The following is a 24,172-nucleotide window of genomic DNA, read 5'->3' as shown; positions in this document are numbered from 1 at the left end:
CTATACGGGATAGGTCACCGTAGACATCCACGAAGGGGGCCCATAAATCAGTGATATACGACCCTTTGCGCCGTTAGCTCGAAGGCGTAACCTTCACACTCGCACAGCCGCGCCCTGCACAACACAGCTCACACCTAATTTCATTCCTCCACCACCACCACCACCACCACACACGCTCCCCTCCAGTGTCATTACGATGGATGACATCACGGCCCGGAGAAAACGAATCCACTGCGGCTAGCACACTGGATTCATGGTCAAAAGGTTGAGAGGTAAGCCAGCAAGCAGTGCTGGTCCTAGAGAGAGACTCATGGTACCTGCCATAGGAATGTGGAATTTCCACCACTGGCTCAGGGCCACTGACTGAGATGGGGACCTGGTCCAGATGTGTTGAAACGGATGGACCTTGTCTTGAAATTTTAAAGGTTGTTCAAATTAATGCCATTCAATACAAAATGCCATTAAAAAAATGTATGTCATTCAATAAATACAACTGTTTGGAGAGTCGATGGGACGAGTGAGACACATTGTACACGATTTCCAAAAACGTAACCCTCAAAGGGCGAATCTCACTCTCATGCAGTGGTTCTTCACGTTTACGGCAGCCTTGCACCACATTGGTTCCCAATCGTAAAAAATGTTTTATGTTATTAAATATATACGTTTGATGAAACAAAATAGTTGTACTTACGTGCCGTCGCCTAATTTGTATTTCGATTATTTACCTTCTAGTATAAATCTGGCCATGTTTCGCACCCCCAGAAAGGGCATCTCGCACCCCCAGGGGGTTAAAACAAACATAGGCCCTTTATACTCCGTAGAATAGCATTTAGAGATGGAATTTAAGGATAAATAAAACTACATTTGTGACGGATCGCATCCAATCGCCGTGCAGTTATAATTAGGACGCTGCTGTGAAAACGCATTCACCACACCGCACACCACTGGTCGAGGATGAAAGATGCAAACAATTGACTTTGTTATTCAGCAATGGCTAAGTTCAACTCGGGCACATTCATTTGAAATTGAATTGGCCGAGATTAATGCCAACGGCCCTGTTACTTTGAACGTGCCCAGGCTCGTCAAATCTCGAAATCTAAGTAGGGGGGTGAGCCTGGATAATGCTTCAATCGGTGACCACCATGCATCACAGGTGTTACAGGTTGCCACGGGGGCTACGTTGCCAGCCGACAGGAGTAAAGCAGAAACTCGACATTGTACCGTGATATTAATTATACGTGTATGCTCCCCGCCTCCGCCAACCTGCATTGAAAGTAACGGTGACGTATGGTCATGTCGCGCGATGTTGTGGTGAAGCCATCATCCGACATCGGATTGACAAACAGGGATGTCTGTACATGCACAAGCTGCGTTTCCTCTCCTACTCTCTACAGCAATGGCAAGCCAGTGCGTACGTACGTGTGTTGAACTTTATTTCGCACCGTTGAAGGAAAACATAAAAAGGCAGTTCTAAAGAAATTCGTTATCGATCTGGATTCAAAAGTGCCAGAGCATGTTAACGCTCAGCCGCAAGGATCCTGATTTAGAGACCTCGTCCACTGCTGCACTGCGGTGGCGATGTGGCCTGGCGGCAAACGTCGCCGCAGCCGTCCGTTATTGTAGAGGTTTGCGGTTCGAATCCAGCGGCCGCCCTGATTAATTCGGGTGCCGTGGTGGCGAGATGGTAACTATCTCGCCTGGTATACAGGAGGTCGTGGGTTCAATCCCCACCCCGACGCCTGTTGTATATTTGGAGTTTGCGTGTTCTCTCTCCCCGTGATCACATGGATTTTTCTCCCCAGGTCCTCTGGTATTTTCCAGAGGACCCGGTGAGACATTTCTCCGTGACACGGAGCCACTTCGCTGAGCTATCATTTGTGATAGCCAGTTCGCTTCTAATAAAGTGCTACACAGCTCAGTGGGGCTTACCTGGTAAAATAAACTCTGCGGGTGCAATAAACAACACTCCGACCACTGCGCACCGTCTGCTTCACAGCAGCCGTTACGGATCGCCCGACGTCATTCTCCTTCCAAGAGCAGTTGGCCATCGTGTTGCTGCCGTCATGGTCCAGCGTTTGGCAAATTGCAACAGCAAATAACTCGATTGGGAGTGTAAATAGCGCCCAATAAGCACGCAATGTTTGGGCCTACGTTGGAATGTGGTTGGAGCCATTGGGCCCAACGTACCACGTCTGCTGGGTATTCCTGGCAGAGTAAATCACCGCAGGGCACTCTTTGCAATTGGAGGCTCATCGTGGTCTCTTGAGCGTCTTACTTGGTTCAATAAAATCAACTTGAAGCGTTGTGAAAAAAAACACATCAACGAGGCGCAAGACTTGAGCTACACAAGCTGGAGGGACCTGTATGACCCGATATGGCACCTTTGGGACAACTCCCACTCCGTGTGCGGTTTAACACGTAGGCTTTCGCGACTAATGTTATCCATAATAAAGGTTTTTTTGGGGGGGGGGGAGGTTTGATCGCGTGAATGTAAATAATGTGTCGTTAAACCCGCCACCACCCAACACAGCCAACTAGTAAGGTTTGTCATGTAAACAAAACACAATTTCTTCCCTTGGCTTCAGGACACATAGAGTAGCTTCGTTTTAGAGTCATCCGCGAAAAAGTGTCCAAGCAAAAGCTGCCGATTGGAAATTATGAAACCTTTTGCCACTTCCCCGTTCTTGCCCAAAGCCGACTCCGTGGCAGGTGCGAGAATTTTAAAATGGCCGCCAGCAGTGACGTGCGCGCTTAGAGCCCAGGGGCACTATAATGCATTCGTTACAACTTCGAGCATTCCCGTCGTTCCGATACCCAACTCTCTTAATTGACTTAACCCTGGTGTCACATCGACGCTTGATTCACTCGTCGTTAACCAGACCATGCCTTTGAACGTGCAACCTTGGGACAACGTCCCGAGTTGACCGGGATACCACGTAACCCACACTGACATCGCTCGATTAGATCAACTTCCTTTATTCATAATCTGGGCCAAGCCTATTGGGAGACAGTTTTATTTGTGTATTTAATAGGCATCCGTGAATGGAAATAACCATCACTTGAACAGATCTCTTTTGTAAGCGAGTGATGGCCACTCTATGTCATAGAGCTCTGTGACAGTGAATTGGCCGTTTAACTTCATGGCGACGATCTGAATGTGAATGACAGCAGCCAGTTTAATAGACCTCTGTGGAACTCAATGGCCAGCCCAAGAAAAGCACTGTGGAAGTGAATAGCAGTCGCTCTTTAAACATGAATGGTCAGTCACTCTATTTAACAGATCTCTCTGAACGTGAAAAAGTAATTTCAATAGATTGCCGTGGAAGTATAATTTTAAAAATCCCAAATTATTTTTGCATTGAACTCCGAGCGTCCCATATCGGAGAGGCTCGTTGGGTTATGAACATCAGGCAGTTCACCAGCAGCACTGAGTTCAGCAAAACTGACAGCTGATGACACACCGAGTGTTGTAACAGCCGCCAGAGATTGCTTCTTTTAAAGCAATGTTACCGCCAACAAAAAATAACTCCCAGAAGGCCATGTGGCCGATGGTATGTGTGTAAAAAAAAAGATAAACATTTTTTTTATTTTGAGAAATGCACGTCTGCTTATTTAGTCTACTTCATAGACCTGTGTGAAAATGAGTGACATCAACTTCAATATATCTCTTCTGAAAGTGAGTGGCTTTATATAAATCTCCATGACAGCTAAGACATATCCATGAAAGTGATTGCCACTCATGGTAATCGATATCACAAAGACCGCCAGTCACTTTCAGGAAATAAATATTCGTGATAGTGATAGACACATATCTGTGACCATCGCTAATAGATCTCTATCAAAGTGAATAACGTGTATGTGACATTCCAATAGACCTCTATAAATGCGAATGGACATCACTCGGTTATAACCCAGCACGCTGCAGCCACGTTCAGTGTTTCACATTACGTTTGTTAGACCTCAAAGGAGGGGGGGGGGACATTTGAAATTATGCACAGAAATGGGTAACATAACACATAATGCAGCATAATTACAAACGACACTTTCAAGCAGTTTATAACACGCAATATTATATTCATCATAATCAGCACTAAATACACTATCTCATTTAATGTCTGTTGCTAATGTTTTTTTAAATCTATATATACCGAATAAATCGCATGTCCTTAACCCAGCTGACACCCTATGATCTCTATTGCATTGGCGACCTGGGAACCACAGTTCAACAATGAGACTCGCTGCATTGTTCATATTTACAAATGTAGTGTATAGGTTTGGGTATTCTTTTTCAGATGATGTGATTTGAGCCGACACCAGTATGCCACAGGAAACGTGAAATGACCGCAAACTCTGGTCATCCTCCCAGCAGCAGCGGCTTTTGGCTGGCCATCGCGCGGCGCTTTCAGATGCGCTTCTTCGGCTGTCTGGAACATTCTTCCTTTCGATATCAGGAAGTCATTGTAGCTATGCACTTTTAAATCATCTCGATTGAAAACAAATTTCTTTCAAACTGCTCTTTGTGTTTAGTTTGTTGTCCTTCCCACGCACCTCCGACGAGCACGGTTGGCTACGTACGGTGCGAACGAAGTTCAACAGACACACGTACATCATCTATGTAGTATCAATCGTATCTCCCGTGTACACTGCTAAGTGGTGCTGGGGAGGGAGGGGAGCGATCGAAAAGCACGTGGACTGAGACGGCAGGAGCGGTGCTGCTACAGCTGGTGATTTGTTCGTTTGAGAGTGCGTGACACTTTTTTGTTCACGCCAAAATAAAGGATTACCCAATTCGTTTTATTTTTACACACCAGGCGTCCTGAAATGTTTTTGCCACAAAAATCTGGAGAAAAGCCACACACTTGCCCAGATGTGGCTCCCAGCGCCTTCCACGCATCTCCACAGCTCAAACAACAAAACGCTTGCGGACAAAGCAACGTTGCTGTAACAATGAAGACATTCTATTTTCGTGCGCGATGATGACAGCAGCAGCACTGTGGTTCAGAAGCTAGGTGCCAATGTCCGAGGTCTGATGCTGGTCACGACGAGAGGGCTTCAGGAGAGAGAGAGAGAGAGTTTGTGTAGTTTTGCTATTCTTCCTCCTCCGTTGAAAGAACGCAAACTACAGTGGGTTTACTGAACATTCCACAGTTTGGGTCGCATGGCTGAGTCGCACCACTGTGGCTTGTAATGAAGAGGACGCTTGTGAGTGGGGTGGTTTGAGAAACGAGACGGTGAGTTCTTTCCGGGCAGAATTCAAAGCCTTGGGGAACACTGATGGCGATGCTGCTGATGACAATGAGATGATGATGACGATGATGCTGATGACAATGAGATGATGATCATGATGATGCTGATTGACCAAGTGCGCACGACATTACAAAGGGACCGCAGAGCGAAATTACTTAAATTCGTCAGGGCCACCCGGTGATCTCTACGTCGAGAAAAAAAGAGCTTTAAATCAACCATCGTACGTAAGCTTCGATTATTGCTGTGATCGTTACGACTACAACAGGCACGTCAACGGACTAACAAGACCCATATAAACATTAGCCGCATGTAATACGCAAATAACAGTACACTTCCATAAGAGTTTTTTTTTGGGGTTACATCGCGTAAATATAAATGCATCGTTAAACCCGCCACCACCCGACACAGCCAATTAGTAAGGTTTGTCACGTTAACAAAGCATGGCAATTCGTTACTAGTTCAGCACACCGGTGTGTTGGAGAGTAAAACCCACGACATTTACAATTCGAGTACGACGTTTCGCCAGCAATTACAACCGGCATCGTCAGGCGGTCAGCCAGAGTTGTGGAGAAATCCTCCTGCTTGGGTCCGAAATAAGTGGCATGAATGTGATGCCCTACGTTTTAAACTAACAGCACACTTACGTACATTTTGAAGTCAGTTACAGTCACTTCAACGCCGGAGTGTGATTGCTTCACAATCCGAAGGTTTGCGACTCGGCGCAGGCTCATCATCCCTCTGCGGGGTGATAAAATTGTGGATCACTCATGGAAGTCTACGACGGGTGTACAGTGGCACGGACTGGTCTCCGCCATGGAAATGTGGAATTTCCACTACTGGCTCAAGGCTTCAACGGAGATGAACGTGGCCCCATTGGTATTGTGAGGAGGGAGATGCTGTGCTTTATTTGTTTACTTTGAGCACGCCACACACGCCACGTGTGTTGCTCGTGAATTTTGTTAAATAGCTGGCTCGTGATCGGCAAGAGTACGAGTTCAATTCTAGTGTCCCTGCACCATCATCATCACCGCCGCCATCGTGATCATCATCATCATCACCATCGTGATCTTTACGACTATCGTGATCATCATCACCATCGTGACCATCATCACCATGGTGACCATCATCACCATCGTGACCATCATCACCATGGTGACCATCATCACCATCGTGACCATCATCACCATCGTGAACATCACCATCATGAACATCACCACCATCATGATCGTCATCACCATCGTGACCATCATCACCATCGTGATCATCATCACCATCGTGATCATCATCACAATCGTGATCATCACCATAGTGACCATCACCACCATCATGATCGTCATCACCATCGTGACCATCATCACCATCGTGATCATCATCACCATCGTGATCATCATCACAATCGTGATCATCACCATAGTGACCATCACCACCATCATGATCGTCATCACCATAGTGACCATCACTACTATCATGACCGTCATCACCATGGTGACCGTCATCCAATCCGGGCCCAGTAAAATAGCCACCACCTGCGTCAGGCTCCTCCACGCAGTGCGGTGACGTCAGCAGCTGACTCGTGGGGTGGCACAATCAGTGCCGCGACGGAGCCCGTCATAGGAATGTGGAATTTCCGCTCGCCTCTGGACCAGCATGACACGCAGATAAGCACCGCGCCGAAACGCTACCACGAGTATGACGAGACGCAGAGCAGCGCAACACAAGCTGCCTCGTGGTCCAGATGTCACGTGACCCCCCCCGCCCACCCCAATTAATTGACCTTAAATATTTGTCCCTCCTTTTCACATTCATTTCTGTTTCAGATAAACCTTACTTAAAATATATATGAAGTTTTTAGATCATTAAACGGGGGTCACAAGACATCTGGAGCACCTTATACGATAGCCTGCCCACCTGCATTACAGCGACACACACGGCTGTACCTACTCATCATCGTATATGACAACGTCCGTCGATACGTGCCCGCGTGCGTTTGCGTGCAGGAGCTTCAACCGATCCTCCTCCTCCTCCTACCGCTGCTAATACGCGAAGGAAGCGAACTTTGACAGAACGTCTCCACGTCACAATGGAGCCAGAACGAAAGGTCGCCACGAGAAAGACACCGGTGGCGGGTCGGGTCAACGTTGACCTGCGAGGGAGCGAAGTGGAACGCGACGGAGCTCACCAAAACTTTACGCAGCGCGACAAAGGGGCAGCTTTGATCGCAGCTGCCCCGTTACCGGTGCCGTTCAAATCGATCCTCCGACGAGCGCAGTTTCTCTCCCCCTCTCCCCGTCAACTACTCCGCTCGTTGTCGTGCTCAGCGCGACGTCGACCGAACCGTGAATCGCGGTGATAGCCGCCGACGGGGGGTGGAATTTGCGAGAACCCGCAATTCTGATCAACGCTACGCAACAAGGTGAGACGTTCGCATACTGCGTGAGTTCGTTGGAAATGTGAAAAGCTGCATCGGAATACATAACGCGTGTTATCGGCAATTGTATTTGTTTATTTAAATGTCCCTCTTTTCAATACAGTTTACGTAATAGCATACTTCATAATGAGTTACTCACATACCGTATCAGACATAGCAATTTACTGTACTTATCTATAAACAAGTCATTATATGAGATTATATTATTTAGCTTTTTTTATATCTACATATATAATACGGTCGTGCGCGCGCGTGTGTTGTGTGTGCTGGCCATCCACCCCTGCCGTGCCGGCCTTCATAGGTGCTCGCTAACAGCGCTTGCCACGCACGTGTTCTCAAAGGCCTATACGGGGGGAGGGTCCTAGTCTCGTATGTTTACAAAGGCGACTGGCTATGATTCCGGACCCACGACATTGTCCCACGTGCCATCCGGCCTTACCAAATAGGTGCTCCCTAACAGCACTTTCCCCTATAGTCTACGTAGGGCTACACTGGAGGTACTGTTTCATTCAACAAACACATTGGCCAGAGACGACCGTTTTGTTGTTGCTGTTGTTGTTGTTACTGTTGTTGTTGTTGTTTTACAGCTGACCCTGGCTAGGCCTCTCAACTAGGTCGACCCGGGCCTAAGACGAGCGCATGCTACAGCGGTGGCATCAGCTGACCACCGGGAAGACAAAGGCCGACAGGTGTGTTGTGTGCGATGGCCAAACCTCACCCTATCACATATGCGCTGAGCCAGCCTTTTATAGGTGCTCGCTAACAACAATTGCCTTTACAGTCTATAAGGCTCATCGAAGCGTATCATTGCAATTGTTTTTTTCTTTCATATATATAGTATAAACATTGGCACTATGTTTTTTTTCTTTCAGATATGACACTTCGAATTCAGACCCTTAATACTATTTTCTATACAGTTATATTAACAGGGCGATTCATATCACGATAATAAAAAAAATAACCGTACTACTTGCTTGTTAAAGAACCAGCCTTGAAAATGAAATACAAACGTTTTTGCGCGTGCGTTAAGGGCCCACAAATACACCGCAAATTAAATCAGCACTCCTACAATAGTTCATTTGTCCAGTACGTTATCTCTTACAGACGCGTGTTGGAAATCATCTTTGCTCGTTCGTTAAGATATGAAGTGAATTTGAGAAAACGTCATCTGGCTCCCAGTGCCCCTTCTATATCGGGGGGTCAAACTCAATCGGACAGCGGGGCCGGAATTGCACCTCCCGCGGGTCACACAGTTGGGCCTATGAAAACGAAAAGCATAATGATATGGTATTCATTGACCGATTCAATTTCCAATTTTATTTTTTTTGCGGCAGGTCGTGCCAAATTCCCCCATCGCCCCGTTTCAACGTCCGGTTTAAATTCAGGTCGCATTTCTGTAGAAGCAGTGAATACATACATTTTATTTTAAAAGTCGAAAAAAATAAAAACACGTGGCCGGGTCCGGCCCACGGTCCGTGTGTTTGACACCCCGGTTCTCCCATGGTTCCACAGCCCAACAAAAATAAAATTACTCGGTGATTTTCGAGTGTCAGTGGAGCGGCGTGAGCTGAGAGAGCGGTCTTGAGGAGTGAGTGAGACAGCGTTCTTCTAATTGGGGACAAAGAGCCTTACAGGCATCGATGATGATAACGATGATGATACTGTTGTTGATGATGATTACGATGACGATGGTCCATTTGCATCGCACGTCAAGGCGGCCATGTGGAGAAGTAACACGGAACTCATCAGGGCCGCTCAATGCTCTCCGTCTCAGGCCAAGGGATTTCTTATCACGCCCTGAATAAGATTATCAACGACGGTCATAATAAAGTTCTGAAAACAAGGCATTGACCACCTGGGTACTGACGGTTACACAAGGGCCGTGGTTTCTAATTATTCACTCTAAATAATCACCTGCGGCCAATTTGCGGCACAACTTGGGGCGTGGGTCACGATGTTCAAGCCACGGGCGCACAATGTTCCATTCCGACGGACGATCACGTGGGGCGCGCGTGGCCTCTGATGTCCGCTCCATCGAATAAGAAGAAGAAACAACGAGCATTCGTGTTGATTCGTCGCGGGAATGGCTGGCGGGCCGTGGTGGGATCGCAACGCGTGCACACGGGGGAGGTCAGCGGAGAGGTCAGCGGGGAGGTCAGGGGGAGGTCAGGGGGGGGTCAGCGGGGAGGTCAGGGGGAGGTCAGGGGGGGGTCAGGGGGGAGGTCAGCGGGGGGTGTCAGCGCGCCCCAGTTCACGTCAAGGGGGCGCGACGAGCCGAACGGCGCCGCGAGCTCGGCACACGCAACGATCAACTCCCCCTCCAACGATCCTCCACATCGATATCGGTTTGGGGCGGGGGGGTGATCGTAGTTTGAACGACCGTGGTACGTACGAAACCCGGCCACCCCCCCCCTCCCCCCCTTAGTGGCTTTCGCGTTTCCGCAAACAATTCCACGTACAAAACACTCGTCGGATTTGGGGAGAGGGCTTTACCGGTGAGCCGCGCGACCGGACTTGCAAATGGAGGGGTCGCCGGTTCGATCCCATCATCTCCCCGGCACGGAAGTTACGACAACGGGGGGGGGGGGGGGGAGTTGTTTAAATCCCCCTCCCCCACCGGCTCTGTCCACCCAGCGGTGTCGTCAGGTTGAACGGCAGCGAGCCCATCGGCAAGGACGCGTGCTGGGGCGGGGGGGGGCGTAAAGTGTGGGTTTCGACCGCCCCTTCCGAGACACATCCGATCGTCGTGGAAGAGCAGGACAGCATAGGCTCTAGGAGCGTGCACCGGAGTGGTTCCCAACCTCTCTGCACCCGTGCATCTCTGTCGACCCTCAAACGAACAACAACAAAAAACAACAACGAATCCCGGACCGACCTGCAGTAAAATAAACGGTGCTTTGTGAAAAAGAAATCTTCTCTGCACCGGTTCCACAGACCACTATTCCATGGGCCTTGCAGCCCACAGGTGGGGGAACCACCGCCCTGCAGGGTCCTTCCTTGGGCCCTTCCGCCAGCAGTCATGCGAGCGAGCAGTTGCAAGGCTGCGCCTTTACCTTTTTAAAAAATACAAATCGAAACTAATCGATTCGTCCGTGCACGATTCGACGAGCGTCTCGCACACGCGACCGTCGATGCCGATCGATGGATTGTCGCATGCCCGTTATAAACTCCAAACGGCTTCCGGCCCCTAAGCCAAATCGTTCACCGTTGTTTTTTTTTGTTCCAATCGGATACCATCGTTAACATGCACGCAAAACAGCCCAAGGCTTGCTTGTTTTTTTTAGTTTTCAGTGAAACCGATTTAATTACACTCATAGTGAATCTTTCACATCGAACGTACATCAGAAGCCTCCTACACCGCACATGCACAGCTGTCAGCTTACTCCGGGCAGCGAAGCAAGAATACTCGGGACCTCGCCAGTTGGGCTGCGCCATTGTCCGAGCGCCACGCTCGCCGTCGGAAAAAGTTGCAAGTTTCACATCCCTTGCTCGGGGTGCGGATGGCGTCTCGGCCAATCACCGCCCGTCCAACGTCGATGAACAATGGGCAACCGCTTTTTCAAATCTACGGTGGTCGTCCGACCGAAAACTGGCCCCGCCATGGGAATATGGAATTTCCAACGCCGGCTCGGGGCCACGACCGGATGTTCGCGCGCCGCCCCACGCGCCGCCCCACGCTTGGTTTGGGCAGCGGGGCCCTATAGACCAGGGGTGGGGAGCCTATTTTCTGCCAAGGGTCATTGGGATATTTATAACATCATTCGCGGGCCATACAAAATTATCAACTTGAAAATTAGCCCGTTATATTTGGTCAAACATTTCATTAACTCGCCCCTAATGCGATGGCTGGAACTGCTTCTCTTTGGCGAGGCGTGTGATGTTAGCTGGTATTGATGATGTTGCTGCTACTCGCAACTGCTTTTCCAGGTTTGCTCCGAGATTTATTGAATTTCGAGTCCCGCCTGCGGTTGCCTTGGCAGGGCCACACCAACTTATTTCGCGGGTCTTATACGGCCCGCGGGCCGGATGTTCCCCATCCCTGCTCTAGACTGTTGACACCGGCGCTCGCTGCGACGACACAGCTCGCTGTTCTCCCCGACGATTGCATAGGGAAAGAAAACGTTCCTGATCCCACCCCCCCTGCAAAGAAAGTAAACTCCACGTCCCAAACGGGCAATGGGCCCTTGGGAAATATCACAAAACTTTCGCCCCCGGTATCCTTGGTCCACCTTCTATACGCTCCCACTCTGGGGTGCCACGGTGGCGAGATGTTAACTGCCTCGCCTGGTATACAGGAGGTTGCGGGTTTCGATTCCCCCGTGGATTTTTCGATTCCCCCGTGGATTTTTCGATTCCCCCGTGGATTTTTCTCCGGGTCCTCCGGTTTTTCCCTCCGCATTTAGAGTCAACATGCGTTTAACGAGTATTTTGACTGCTTGCTATATATTTCCACATGATAAGCCACTTCGTTTAGCTATCATTTGTGGCCAGATTTCTTCAAAAAAAAATGAGCCGTATAGCTCAGTGGGCCTTACCTGGTAAAATAAAAATAGGTTTTAGTTTCTATAGACATGCAAATGAGCCATTGTACCACGCACTATGCGCGTAGCCACGAACAAAGCCCGACTAACATACGCTACGTACAAAAACAACACTTTACAGTAATTATGTATATATTTTTCACGTTGTCATTGGTAATGTGGGCTGGGCTCCAGCAACCCGGGTCCACTGATAACTTTTTTTTACTTTTATTTTAAGCAAGGGAGCATCGGGACGTCAGCGGCGCTGGCGTCGGGGCTCCGATTAACGAGAGCATCGCTAACCCCAGCGGGGTTGGTGGATCGCGCGAGGATGGGAGACGCGATCGCACATGCGCCAGTAGCACAAGACCGCCGCCAAGGGCATCGCACGGTTCACGACACGCTGCCTTGCGCATCGGGCTTCATCTCATCTCCCGTGCGCATTTTTGTTTTTGTTTCCGGCCGCGAAGAACGGAGGCTAAACACAAAGACAACTCAAGTAGCAATGGAGCGAAACATCCCGAGCGGGGGAAAGGAGTCGTTAGGAAACAACCCACGGTGAACCTCGAGTTGTCATGAGCCAGTCAGCCTCTGCCGGCCAACAGGCGTCCGTTGCTTTGCCCAACCCCCACTGACCAGCGTGGGGAAGTATGGTCAAACAACCCCTATGACCCGCACAGGCGTGGCGAGGGCCGTCATCCAGCAGCGGATTGAGAGAAGGTTGATTTGAGGGTGGGGAGGAAGGGGTGGCGGGGCGGGTGGCGAAGCGGTTTGCCGAGCTGATGGTAGCTGAGCTCCGAAGCCAGTGACTCGCGTTCCCATTGGTGACCGCGGCGAACAGCGGCGGTACAGCGAGGTCCGAACTGCCCCTGGGGATCCCACTCCGCCCCCTTCACCAACCTGCACTGGCCGGCGTGGTGAAGTATGATCAAAATAAGCCGCCACCCCCCCCCCACCACAAGAATATATTTTTTTTATCCAGCAGTTGAATTGACAAATGGCCGTATCTTATTATTATACGAATTGAAGGAATAAAAAAAGTTTCATTTTGGCACTGATTTTGGCACTGATGACACACTGTATTTGAGCAATACGCACGACCACTACCAAGTGGTCTTGCAACAAGGGGAGGATGCAACTTCCCTTTTGCATTTCAAGTCACGTTTTGATTATTTTTTCGTTAAAAATATGCAGGTAGTAATGCAGTGACGGGCGTTTTTGACTGACAATCGGAGGCTTTCCGTTCACTGTGCACTCCCGCGGTATGGATCTCGTCAGACCTGGGTTAGTGCTGCACAGGAGGCTGCTTGGGAACAGCAGGTGTTACGGGCTTGGGCCGTGCGTTGGCCAGGAGATGCGAGCACAGTGATGGATTATTTAATCCAGCTGTAAGGAGTTTTCAGTGTTTCCCCCCTCCCCCCCTTCATTACAACGGGGTCCTCTGGCTTCCTCCCACTAGCCAAACAAAGGCCCATTTTTGGGAATTGGCAAAAAAACCTGAAACAAAAGGTTTATTATTTAATTTAAATTTGTATTGCTATCACCAAATTTTGATTGTGAGAATTCAACTCATCCTATCATTTCTCCAGGGTCACAGAGTTGAGAAAAACACTTTGTGGCAAGTCAACAGCAGTCATGCTATCAAGAGAGATCGATCCCTGTCGTGGGGAATGTGGAATTCCCACTGTTGGCTCAGGCACGCCCAACACCGGGGTTTGAAGAGGGGGACACCCCCTCGGAACTGTTGACTTGACACAAGGCCTTCCGGATTGTTGTTATTGTTGTTGTTTGCTGCGGCTGCTGTCGGCTTTGTTTTAATTCTCCCTGCCAGTCGCGACTTGGGGCAGCCGACAAAGAGACGGCCAAAGACAGCCGCCCCAACGCTCGCCCGGGCAGGGAGACGCGCGTGCGTGCGCGCGTGCGTGCGCGCGCAGGCGCTCCGAACGAGCATTTCCGAAACTCTTGACTCGTGGGTTTGAAAATCTCAGAACGAAGGGTCAGGGGGCGCCGTCCGCTACAAGCGCGACATCTGCTCGGGCAGCGTGGCCCGGTCGTGCGGGTCGCTCACGAAGCCCCCGTTGCTGTACTCGCGCATGTTGGTGAAGTTCTGGCCGCTCACGGCAACCGGACCTCCACCCGCCTGCTTGAGCAGCAGAGCGGCGGCAGTGCCGCCACCGCCACCGCCGCCGCCGCCGCCACCACCGCCGTCCTCGTCGTTGCTGTTGTTGTTGCTGTTGCTGCCGCCGGGCGAGAGCGGCGACGGCGGCGGGAAGACGGAGGGCGAGGGCGGGTCGAGCACGCTGAGCTCGCGCCGCGCCGCGTGCGCCACCACGCCCGCACCGATCGCGTCGCCCAGCACGTTCACCGCCGTGCGGAAACGGTCGCTGCACGCGCGGACAGGTGGATGGGAGGGTAGGGATAGGAGGGCACGTGCGGGAGGGTAGGGATGGGAGGGATGGGAGGGATGGGAGAGGACAAACTTAAGGCCGTGACTGACTGGCGATTGTCACCAGCAATAGTTGCGACACGAATTTCAACGACTGAACACGCACTCCGATTTTCCACTGGCACAATCGAGCCAAGCCAGCGTGGGGCTCTTCTGATACAGATGATTTTCCACCGTCTAGTTTTACACCTAGGCTTTGACTACCAATGTTATGATTCATAACTGGTTTACTTTGGTTTAAATTGTGAAGGTATGATATCAATGATTATATTATCTGTAATCCTCAGTCTTGGTCATGCAGGGTGTAATCTCAAAGATGTTACTTGCTTTTCAACATTTTTCCTTCTCTGGTTTTGCCGATAAGCTAAATCAATCGGCGTATTTGACCATGACGTGGAGGGTTACGTATGTATCTGTGTTGAACTTTTCCGTACCATACATAGCCAATCGTGCTAATTGGAGGTGCGGTTAAAGTAAAAAAAAATGCTTTCCACTGGCTATTTCCCGAGCCAAGCCAAAACCAAAACATGAAACTATTTTTTTATTTTGGCCCACTGAGCTATGTAGCTCTTTTTCAGAAGAGACTTGGCGATCACAGATGATGGCGCAACGAAGTGGCTTACCACGTGGAAATTTCTAGCAGCCAAATACTCGAAATGCATTGTTTCTAAATGTGGAGGGAAAAACCGGAGGTTCTGGAGAAAAATTCCACGCACGCAAACTCCAAATATACAGCAGGCATCAGAGTCGGGATCAGACGTTTGACCTCCAGCATACCAGACGAGGCAGTTAGCATCTCGCCACCGTGGCGCCTTACAGGGCATCTGACTCATTGGGCCACGCAGGGTTAGGAGCGGGGGTTAATCACTTGGATCGAGCTTGCATCGGTATTAAGTTAAAACCAGACGCCACCTCATGTGCCGCGTTGGTGTCGGCACGACTCGGTTGTGAACTGTGGTCGAATAACCCCGTGACCTGCACGGGTTATCTCACATTGGATTAATGAGAGAGCCATACATGTAGATACATATAGGAGGCATGTGATGAATAACTGATTCATCCACTTAAACCAATTCCTACGCTCGCAATGCTTGCATTACATCGCGAGCATAAAAACTGGTGATGTAACCATGTGGCGATTGGAAGAAATGAGCCGGGACAAACAACCTGAATCAAACGGTGTGGAACAAACGGGACGGATAATCCAAACGAGATGGTAAACGTTGAGACTGATAACGCAAAGAAAGACAGGACAAACGAGTCAGCTGGTAGAAAACTTGACGGGCAGTACAAACCGGACAGATGATCCAAACTAAACAGAGAAACTAACCAATTTTTTGTTATTTTACCAGGTAAGGCCCATTGAGCTATATCGCTCTATTTCAGAAGAGACTTGGCCACAATTGATAGCTCAACAAAGCGGCTTATCGCGTGGAAATTTGTAACAGCCAAATATTCTAAACGCATGCAGATTTTAAATGTGGAGGGAAAATCGGAGGACCCAGAGAAAAATCCACGCGACTACGGGGAGAGAGACACGCAAACTCCAAATATACAGCAGCAGGCGTCAGGGTTGGAATCAAACCCACGACCTCCTGCATTCCAGGCGAGACAGTTAACATCTCGCCACCGCGACAGGACGAAACTGATGCTACAAACACAATTGGTACGTGACATCTGAATGTGAATTGTCGAGGTGTGAGATGGGGGGGGTGGGCGAGGTGGGGGTCAGTAAATCAACACACGGCCGACGCACGCACACATGGAGCGAGAGAGCGAGCGGACCACGAGGAGAGATAACGGCAGTGGGGTGGGTTGGTGGGGGGGCGGCACTCACAGGAGCCAGTCGACGGCGATGATGAGGGTCACGTCCTCAGAAGGGAGCCCCACGGCCGTGAGCACCATCACCATGGTGACGAGGCCGGCCTGGGGCACTCCGGCCGCACCGATACTCGCAGCGGTGGCCGTCACGCTAAGGGGCACGCCGACGACAACATCGTCATCATCACCGACATCACCGACGACATCACCGACATCATCACCGACATCATCACCGACATCACTCTGATATCACCAACATCATCAACATCCCTCTGATATCACTGTCATCACTCTGATATCACTGACATCACTCTGATATCACTGATATTATGAACATCACTGTCATCACTCTGATATCACTGATATTATGAACATCACCGACATCACTCTGATATCACCAACATCACCAATATCACCGACATCACCGGCATCAATGACATCACCAACGTCACATTCCTATTTAAAATGCCAAAAGTGAGTTCCTCTCACGTGTATCATGCAAAACGTTATTGTGGATGTCTCACTACATGTCCATTCACACATTTCTGCGTGCTTATGATTGCACAATCATTATTATGTATTAGTGATGATTATGTAGTCTCCCTGCTTTTGATCTCTAGAGCTCCTGTCAACCCTCCCTTCTCGTGTAACGTGCTCGCTCCCGCCGTATCATCATGATATAAAGGGCCACTAACGGCATGCGTGTGTGTCTGTGTGTGTCTGTGTGTGTGTGTGTCTGTGTGTGTCTGCATGTGTCTGTGTGCCTGTGTGGGAAGCGGCAGTGTAGTGGTTAGCGCTACGCTGCGCTACGAACCCGGCAGCCCGAGTTCGATTCCCGCTCACGGCCAACACCAGTGACGATTATCTGAACCGGTCCTGGGCCTCCCCTAGGTTGACTCAGCCTCAAATGAGTACCCGGTGCAGTGTGTAAACATCGCCATTAAGAGAGACAAATGTGGCCGGGCATGGTGCTGGCCACCCACCCCCTCGCGTGCCGTGCCGGCCTTTATAGGTGATCGCGAACAGCACTTGCCCCAACAGTCTGTGCAGGCTATATACGGGGGATCTTTGTCTTTGTGTGTGTGTGTATGTGAGAGCCGCTAATAAGATCGCAAGCTGGCGCAGCAGGGAGTACACGTGGTCCTCTCACTCAGTGAACCCCATGGCACCTGGGGCTGTCCCATGACCTGCCAGCGAGACACTTCACGTGGCCTCAAGAGTGCACCTGGCCTGACAACAAGTGCCGTTATCATTTGTAGCCAGGTCCCTTCTGGAAAAGACGCTAATAGCTCAGTGGGGTTTTCCTGGTTTAATAAAATAGTATTTTTTCAAGTGATTTGCCTAACTTTCCTATACTTTGCACTCCTATTTTGTTTTTGTATTGTTGTTCTAACTTTCCTATACTTTGCACTCCTATTTTGTTTTTGTATTGTTGTTCTAACTTTCTGACCCATCCTGTGAAAACAGACCCTCATAGCTCATCGGATTTCCTCCAGTATAAATATTCGGATTCTAATAGCGGCGAACGGCGGTTGTCGTCGTCGTTAATGTCGCTGTAGTTGTTGTTGTCGTTGTTGTTGTCGTTGTTGTTGTTGTTGCCGTGCGAGGGCCGTGCCTGATGGTGACGATCTGCCCGAAGTTGAGCTCCATGTCATTCAGCTGCGCGATGAAGATGGCCGCCACGGCCTCGTACAGCGCCGTGCCGTCCATGTTGATGGTGGCCCCGACGGGCAGCACGAAGCGAGTCACCCTCTTGTCCACCCCGTTGTTCTCCTCCAGGCACTTGAAGGTGACGGGCAGAGTCGCCGAGCTGTGAGGGTCGGTGCGGGGGAGGGGGAGGAGAGCCGGCCGGGTTTTCCGCGCGGGGGCCGTCAGTTCGGCGAACGAAGAAGCGAAGAACGCGTCGAGCGAAAACGATTTCCCCCAGTGACAGTGTAATAACGATAACGTTTGGCGAGATCGGATGTACTTACTACTATGCACACCGCGCAATGAGATGGCCGGAGGAATGATTGAGGGTACACCGCCGCGTCACTGCATCATTCCACGTTACCATATCGCTGCACCGCACAGCCACGCAGCTCAAGAAAGTAGTTCGTCATCGGCCGCTCAGAAACCGCGTTATAACGGGGGGCGCGTTATGTGTTATAACGGGACACGTTCCGCGTTATAACGAGCAGCGCGTTCTGCGTTATAACAGGGGGGGGGTTGTTTTGCATTATAGTGGCGGGGGGGGGGCGTTCTGCGTTTTAGGCTATACGGGGGACCTTGTAAGGATCACACACGCACAAAGAAACAACAGTCTCTTTTGCTAAAGAAACAAGACTTGGGGCGTGAACAAATAATGTACGATGCCAAATATGTTCGCGCATTAAAAATTTACACAATAATAAAACATAACCAGATATGAGAAAATGAGTAACGCACTTGCATATACACGAACGCATGCACGCACATACATCAACACACATGATAAAGCAACAGCAAATTTATATATGCAATCGTATATATTTCCCCGTAGAGCCTGTAACAGACTGTTGGGGCAAGTGCTGTTAGCGAGCACCTATTAAGGGCGGCACAGCACACGAGGGGGTGGATGACCATCACCATGCCCGGGCGCCTTTGTCTCCCCAGTGCTGATAATTACTACACACTCATTCAAGGCTGAGACGACCGAGGGGAGGCCCAGGACCGGTCCAGACAATCATCACTGGTGTTAGTTTAACACGTGTAGGCGTGTGGCCGTGAGCGGGAATCGAACTCGGTGTCGCCGGGTTTGTGACGCAGTGCGCTAAACACACTACACTACCGTTCCCCTCTATATCATGCAGTATATGCAATCAAATATAAGCAAGTATATATACATATGCACATGTATGATTTCACATACACACGTACATGCATATACAGACATGTGTACACACACTGCAAAGACGAAGACGAAGATCCCCCCGTGTAGCCTTAAGAGACTGTAGGGGCAAGTGCTGTTAGTGAGCAGCACCGATGAAGGCCGGCACGGCACACGAGGGGGTGGGTGGCCAGCACCACGCTCGGCCGCCTTTGTCTCCCCAGCGGCGATGTTTTTTACGCACTGCACCAAGTACTCATTTGAGGCTGAGTCGACCTAGGGGAGGCCCAGGACCGGTTCAAATAATCGTCACGGATGTTGGCAGTAAGCGGGAATCGAACTCAAGTACACACGCACGCACACGTATTGAGTTATTATAACCAAAACTGAATCGTTGCTCACGGAGACACGATGAATTTGACTATATGCTTGTATTTAATTGAAATTGATTTAACAACTAATTACTTTAGCGTGTCAGTTTATTTACAGTTTTACCCCTGATATGAGAATGTTTCGTCGACATTTTTATAACAAAGTCGCGAACAAGAAACTAAAAAATATTGATTAATATTCACGTAATTTTCCAGCCGAATTAAATCGTTTTCAAATGTTATCATTACCGGTAAGGTATTTTCAAATAAATGACTTCGTAAATATTTTTTTTATCGTACATTTCTCTACTGCGCTATTAATTACTCGGTAATGAAATGAAGCGTTATTTTTACTATCGCCCATTTGTTCACTTAACGAGGTTACATCACCCTTACCACAATAATCGCGGTGATTTATTTACGCGCACGCAAATTTAAAACTAAAAAAACACCCATCCGCCCGCGAGCGTTATTACCATCAGCAAACGTTATCGCCAAAATAACAAAAAACGCGTAGCCACGCCGCCCCGTTATCATCTTGCGACGAGAAGAACTCGAGAGATGAAAGGGTCGCGGACGAGAGCGTATTAATCGAGACGTTACTTATGGCGGGGGTGCACGGCCGTGGTGCGCTGAGCTTCCCTCCCCCCCGCCTTCTCAACACACTCGCTCCGCTGCCTTCCCATCCCCTCGTTGCCGCCGCCACCACCACCGCCGCCGCCACCACCAACCACCGCCCCCTTTCGCCTGTGGCCGAGTATCCCGGCAAGGCATCATCTCGGGGGGCGCGCTAACGCTGAGCCCAGCGAAAGCAATGATAAAATAAATCTAAATCTGCGCGACGCCCGCATAAAACACGCGGCTGTGCGCACGTGCGTGCGTGAGCACAGCCGCGTGTTTCGAGGTCACTTAAGTCAAGGGTAGCGATCTCTTCCTACTCTCGTCTGCTCATTCGCTTTCTCGCACGTTCCATGTCCCCGCTCTCCACGCCGCTCTGGCTCAGGCTCCCTCCCATCTCCTATTTTTGTCATTTATCCTGGAAGAAGACGCTCCTGGATTTGGTCAGAGGTGTTTGTGCACGCGTGCGTAGTGGGGAGCGACAATGCAGCGGTCAGCGCTATGCTGCGTTACGAACTCGGGGTCCCGTGTTCGATTCTCACTCACGGCCAACACCAGTGACGATTATCTGAACCGGTCATGCACCTTACCTGGGTCGACTCAGCGTTAAATGAGAACCGAGTGCGATGTGTACACATCCTCCCTAGTGGCGATGTGTAAACACTGGGGAGACAAAGGCGGCCGGGCGTGGCGCTGGCCACCCACTCCCTTGTATACCATTCCGGCCTTCATAGGTGCTCGCGAACAGCACTTGCCCCAACAGTCTGTTAAGGCCATACGGGGGATCTTTGTATGTTATTTATCTGTGCCTCGGTAGACTATCTAATCAGAATGCCTATACCACTATGATCTTGGTCTCAAATAAAACAAGATCTGAGTCATTATCCCAAGACCGAGCAAAGTTGCTCATCTCTAACTTCTCCATTCACTAAAAGGATGTCAAAATTTAACCATTTTCCAATGTAAAGGATCGATCACGGTGCGGACCATCTGGTGACGATGCCGTCGCTGCCTGCTTCGCCGGCAGCAGTGCATGAGCACAGCTGACGGAAGACACGAACAAAGAGCTCAACACACGTTTGCTTCGACAGCGGCGCGTACGCCTTAAAAGAGGGGCAAAGGAAAAAACACGACGTGTACATTCCGCGTCGTGCCGCGACGAACACGAGGGACGGGTTAGTCTGCGGGGCGAACAAACAGCGGCCCCCGTTAACACGCTCAGGGGTCACACCGTTGGCTCGTGCCCTGCCGCTCTCACCGCTCCTCCCCGCACGTGGCTGTTGGTGAGTGGCGGCGCGAGATGATGTCGATACTCTGCGGGTGGGGTGCGTGGGGCCAATATCGCAGATCCACTTGCCCAAATTGCTCCCAATCAGTCGCCTCTTATTAGTCGCACTCCCTAACGCGTGTGTCCATAACGCAGAGTGCTACCTTAAAATAAACAAAAAATCGCATCTCATAGGCGACGTTTCGGGCAATGGCCCTTCTTCGTGGCACATTCGATCCTAAATTCGCGACAGAGATGTTGGTCGCAATGACGAGACATGAAAGTTTATATTTCACAGGCAATAAATATTCCAAACGATACAAAAAAAAAGCTACATTTACATCAACGTGTTTAGTGTGTGCAGTCATTGGTGACTAGGCTGGGACGAGCTCTTGTAACAGACAGAAACGCGAACATTGATATTTATTCATAATAAAGAGTTTTTTTTGGGTTACATCGTGCAAATATAAATGCGTCCTTAAACCCGCCACCGCTCGACGCAGCCAATTAGTAATGTTTGTCAGTAAACTAAACGTGCCAATTAGTTACTGCTTCAGCACACTGGTGTGTTGGAGAGTAAACCCACAACATTTACAATTTGATATTTACCAAGCTTAGCGACAAGTACCCTTAAACAGCTGCGTTAAAAATAATCTCCGTCTCTCTCGCTCATCCTCTCGCCGTCTCTCCCCTCTCTCACCTTCTCCCAACACTCTTTCCCCTTTTGCTGGCTCTCTCTCTCTCTCGCCCTCTCGCCCTCTCTCTCTCGCCCTCTCTCGCTCTCTTTCTCTCTCGCTCTCGTCTGCATTTCAACAGCCGCCCACATAAATAACCATAATACGTGAATATAGTGCGGATTCAAGCGAGTGGCCACAGTTTCATTTAATTCTTCACGTGCTGACACGGCAAATGATCACACCCCGGGGAAGAAATATAGTAAGCTTATTCAGATAACGCTGAATAGAAAATGTTAAAAGAAGAGCGGAAATATATCATACGTTTAGCCAACGCCTTGGTAAAAAAATATATATTTTAAAGCTAGATAAAATTTGAGCGGCCCTGACCCTGTGATTTAAGGTTAGACATCTTTTAATGAGATGTCCTGTCTCATTCGGCTCTTCCCGGCCAATATTAATGGATGCGACAATGTAGTCACCCTCTCTCTTTAGCTCCTCTGCCTAAATACAGATGTTTGTTTGTCTCAAAGATTCCTCCGGATCTTGCTTTGATATTTCACTCCTCCACCTGCCCCACTCCACGCCATCAAGCAGAGTTTGTATATCTCCTCCTCTTTCCCAACATCCGTCCTTCCAGAACATCCTTCATCAAGCGTCCACCTCTGTGTGATCAATCCACATCCTGTTTACTTTTCTGGATTGTTCTGCAGACTCCTCTGCCCTACCCACCCATCTCAACCTCCCGTTCCTGACGTAGAGCTGGAATACGTAATGATCTAAGTAATCAGTTACACCATTCTTGAGCGGCTGGATTACTCGACTGATCGGGTGACGCAAAAATAAAAAAAAGTATCCCCTCTCTACCCCACGTTTGCCTTAGGATGGGAAGTGATGGGCAGGACTTTGCGATGTCATCGGCATCATCGGCCTCATCACGCTGGTTGTGGCTGATCGGGGTTTCCTTCCTGCCTTCGGGAGGGAGGATGTCGAGATGGCCACCATTTTTAAAACTAAACTATTTTTATTTTGCCAGGTAAGGCCCACTGAGTTAGATATATTTTTTTCAGAAGCGACCTGGCCACAAATGATAGCTCAACGAAGCGGCTTATCACATGGAAATGTATAGCAGCCAAATACTCTAAATGCATATTGAGTCTAAATGTGGAGGGGGAAAACCGGAGGACCCAGAGAGGCTTCAGGGTCGCGATCGAAACCACGACTTCCTGTATACCAGGCGAGGTAAGTGACATCTCGCCACCGTGTGGCCCAAGTAATCTACCACAACAATTGTAGTCACAACTCTCAGTCCATTCATTCTCTTAATTTATATCATCGTCGTGGGCAATATCCTGATGCCGTCCCACCTCATATTCTTCCACAGCTACTTCCCAGATGGGTACCCCAGTGAACTGATCTCGCACCGGATTCCCGTACCGGGCCGCCCCAATGTCCCGCGCCGATCGTTGCTGAGGGTGTACCTCACCTGGAGGAGATCATGAGCGCGGTGGTGATGGCGTGCGTCAGCCCGGCGATGTAGGAGAACGGGTTGCGGCGGACGACGATGAAATAGATGAGAGGCAGAACGACGAGGCTGTGAATCGCCAGGCTGCGCGCACAAAGACAAAGATCCCCCAAATAGCCGCAATAGACGGTTGGGGAAAGTGCTTTTAACGGACGTACATCAAGGCCAGAACGGTGCACGATGGGGTGGGTGGCCAATACCGCACCCGGCGACTCTTGTCTTTCCAGCGGTGATTTGTACACACCACAACAAGGTGTTTATTTAAGGTTGAGTCGACCTAAGAGAGGCCCACGACCTGCTGAGATAGTCGCCACCAATATTGGCTTCGAGCGGGAATCGAACGCTGGTCACAGGGTTTGTAGAGCAGCGCGCTAACCACTACACTTCCGCCCCCCACTGCGTGCGGG

General features: G+C 49.8%; 1 protein-coding gene across 1 annotated transcript in view; it reads right to left on the bottom strand.

Annotated features, from left to right (window-relative positions):
* Positions 1 to 2,465: 2,465 nt before the first annotated feature.
* The window catches only part of LOC144941081 (excitatory amino acid transporter 3-like), a 48,863-nt gene continuing 27,156 nt past the window's right edge, over positions 2,466 to 24,172 (bottom strand). Inside the window, exons 9-12 of the mRNA XM_078867529.1 lie at positions 23,727 to 23,849; positions 18,078 to 18,272; positions 16,479 to 16,613; positions 2,466 to 14,579 (exon numbers count right to left, since the gene is read on the bottom strand). Coding sequence (XP_078723655.1) covers positions 14,210 to 14,579; positions 16,479 to 16,613; positions 18,078 to 18,272; positions 23,727 to 23,849 — 823 coding nt within the window. The 3' untranslated portion in view covers positions 2,466 to 14,209. The remainder of the gene's footprint in view (positions 14,580 to 16,478; positions 16,614 to 18,077; positions 18,273 to 23,726; positions 23,850 to 24,172) is intronic.

This window comes from Lampetra fluviatilis, chromosome 24 (genome assembly GCF_964198595.1).
Source record: "Lampetra fluviatilis chromosome 24, kcLamFluv1.1, whole genome shotgun sequence".
Taxonomy (NCBI): domain Eukaryota; kingdom Metazoa; phylum Chordata; class Hyperoartia; order Petromyzontiformes; family Petromyzontidae; genus Lampetra; species Lampetra fluviatilis.
Note: the sequence above shows the minus strand (reverse complement) of the source record. Positions and strands in the feature narration are given on the sequence as shown.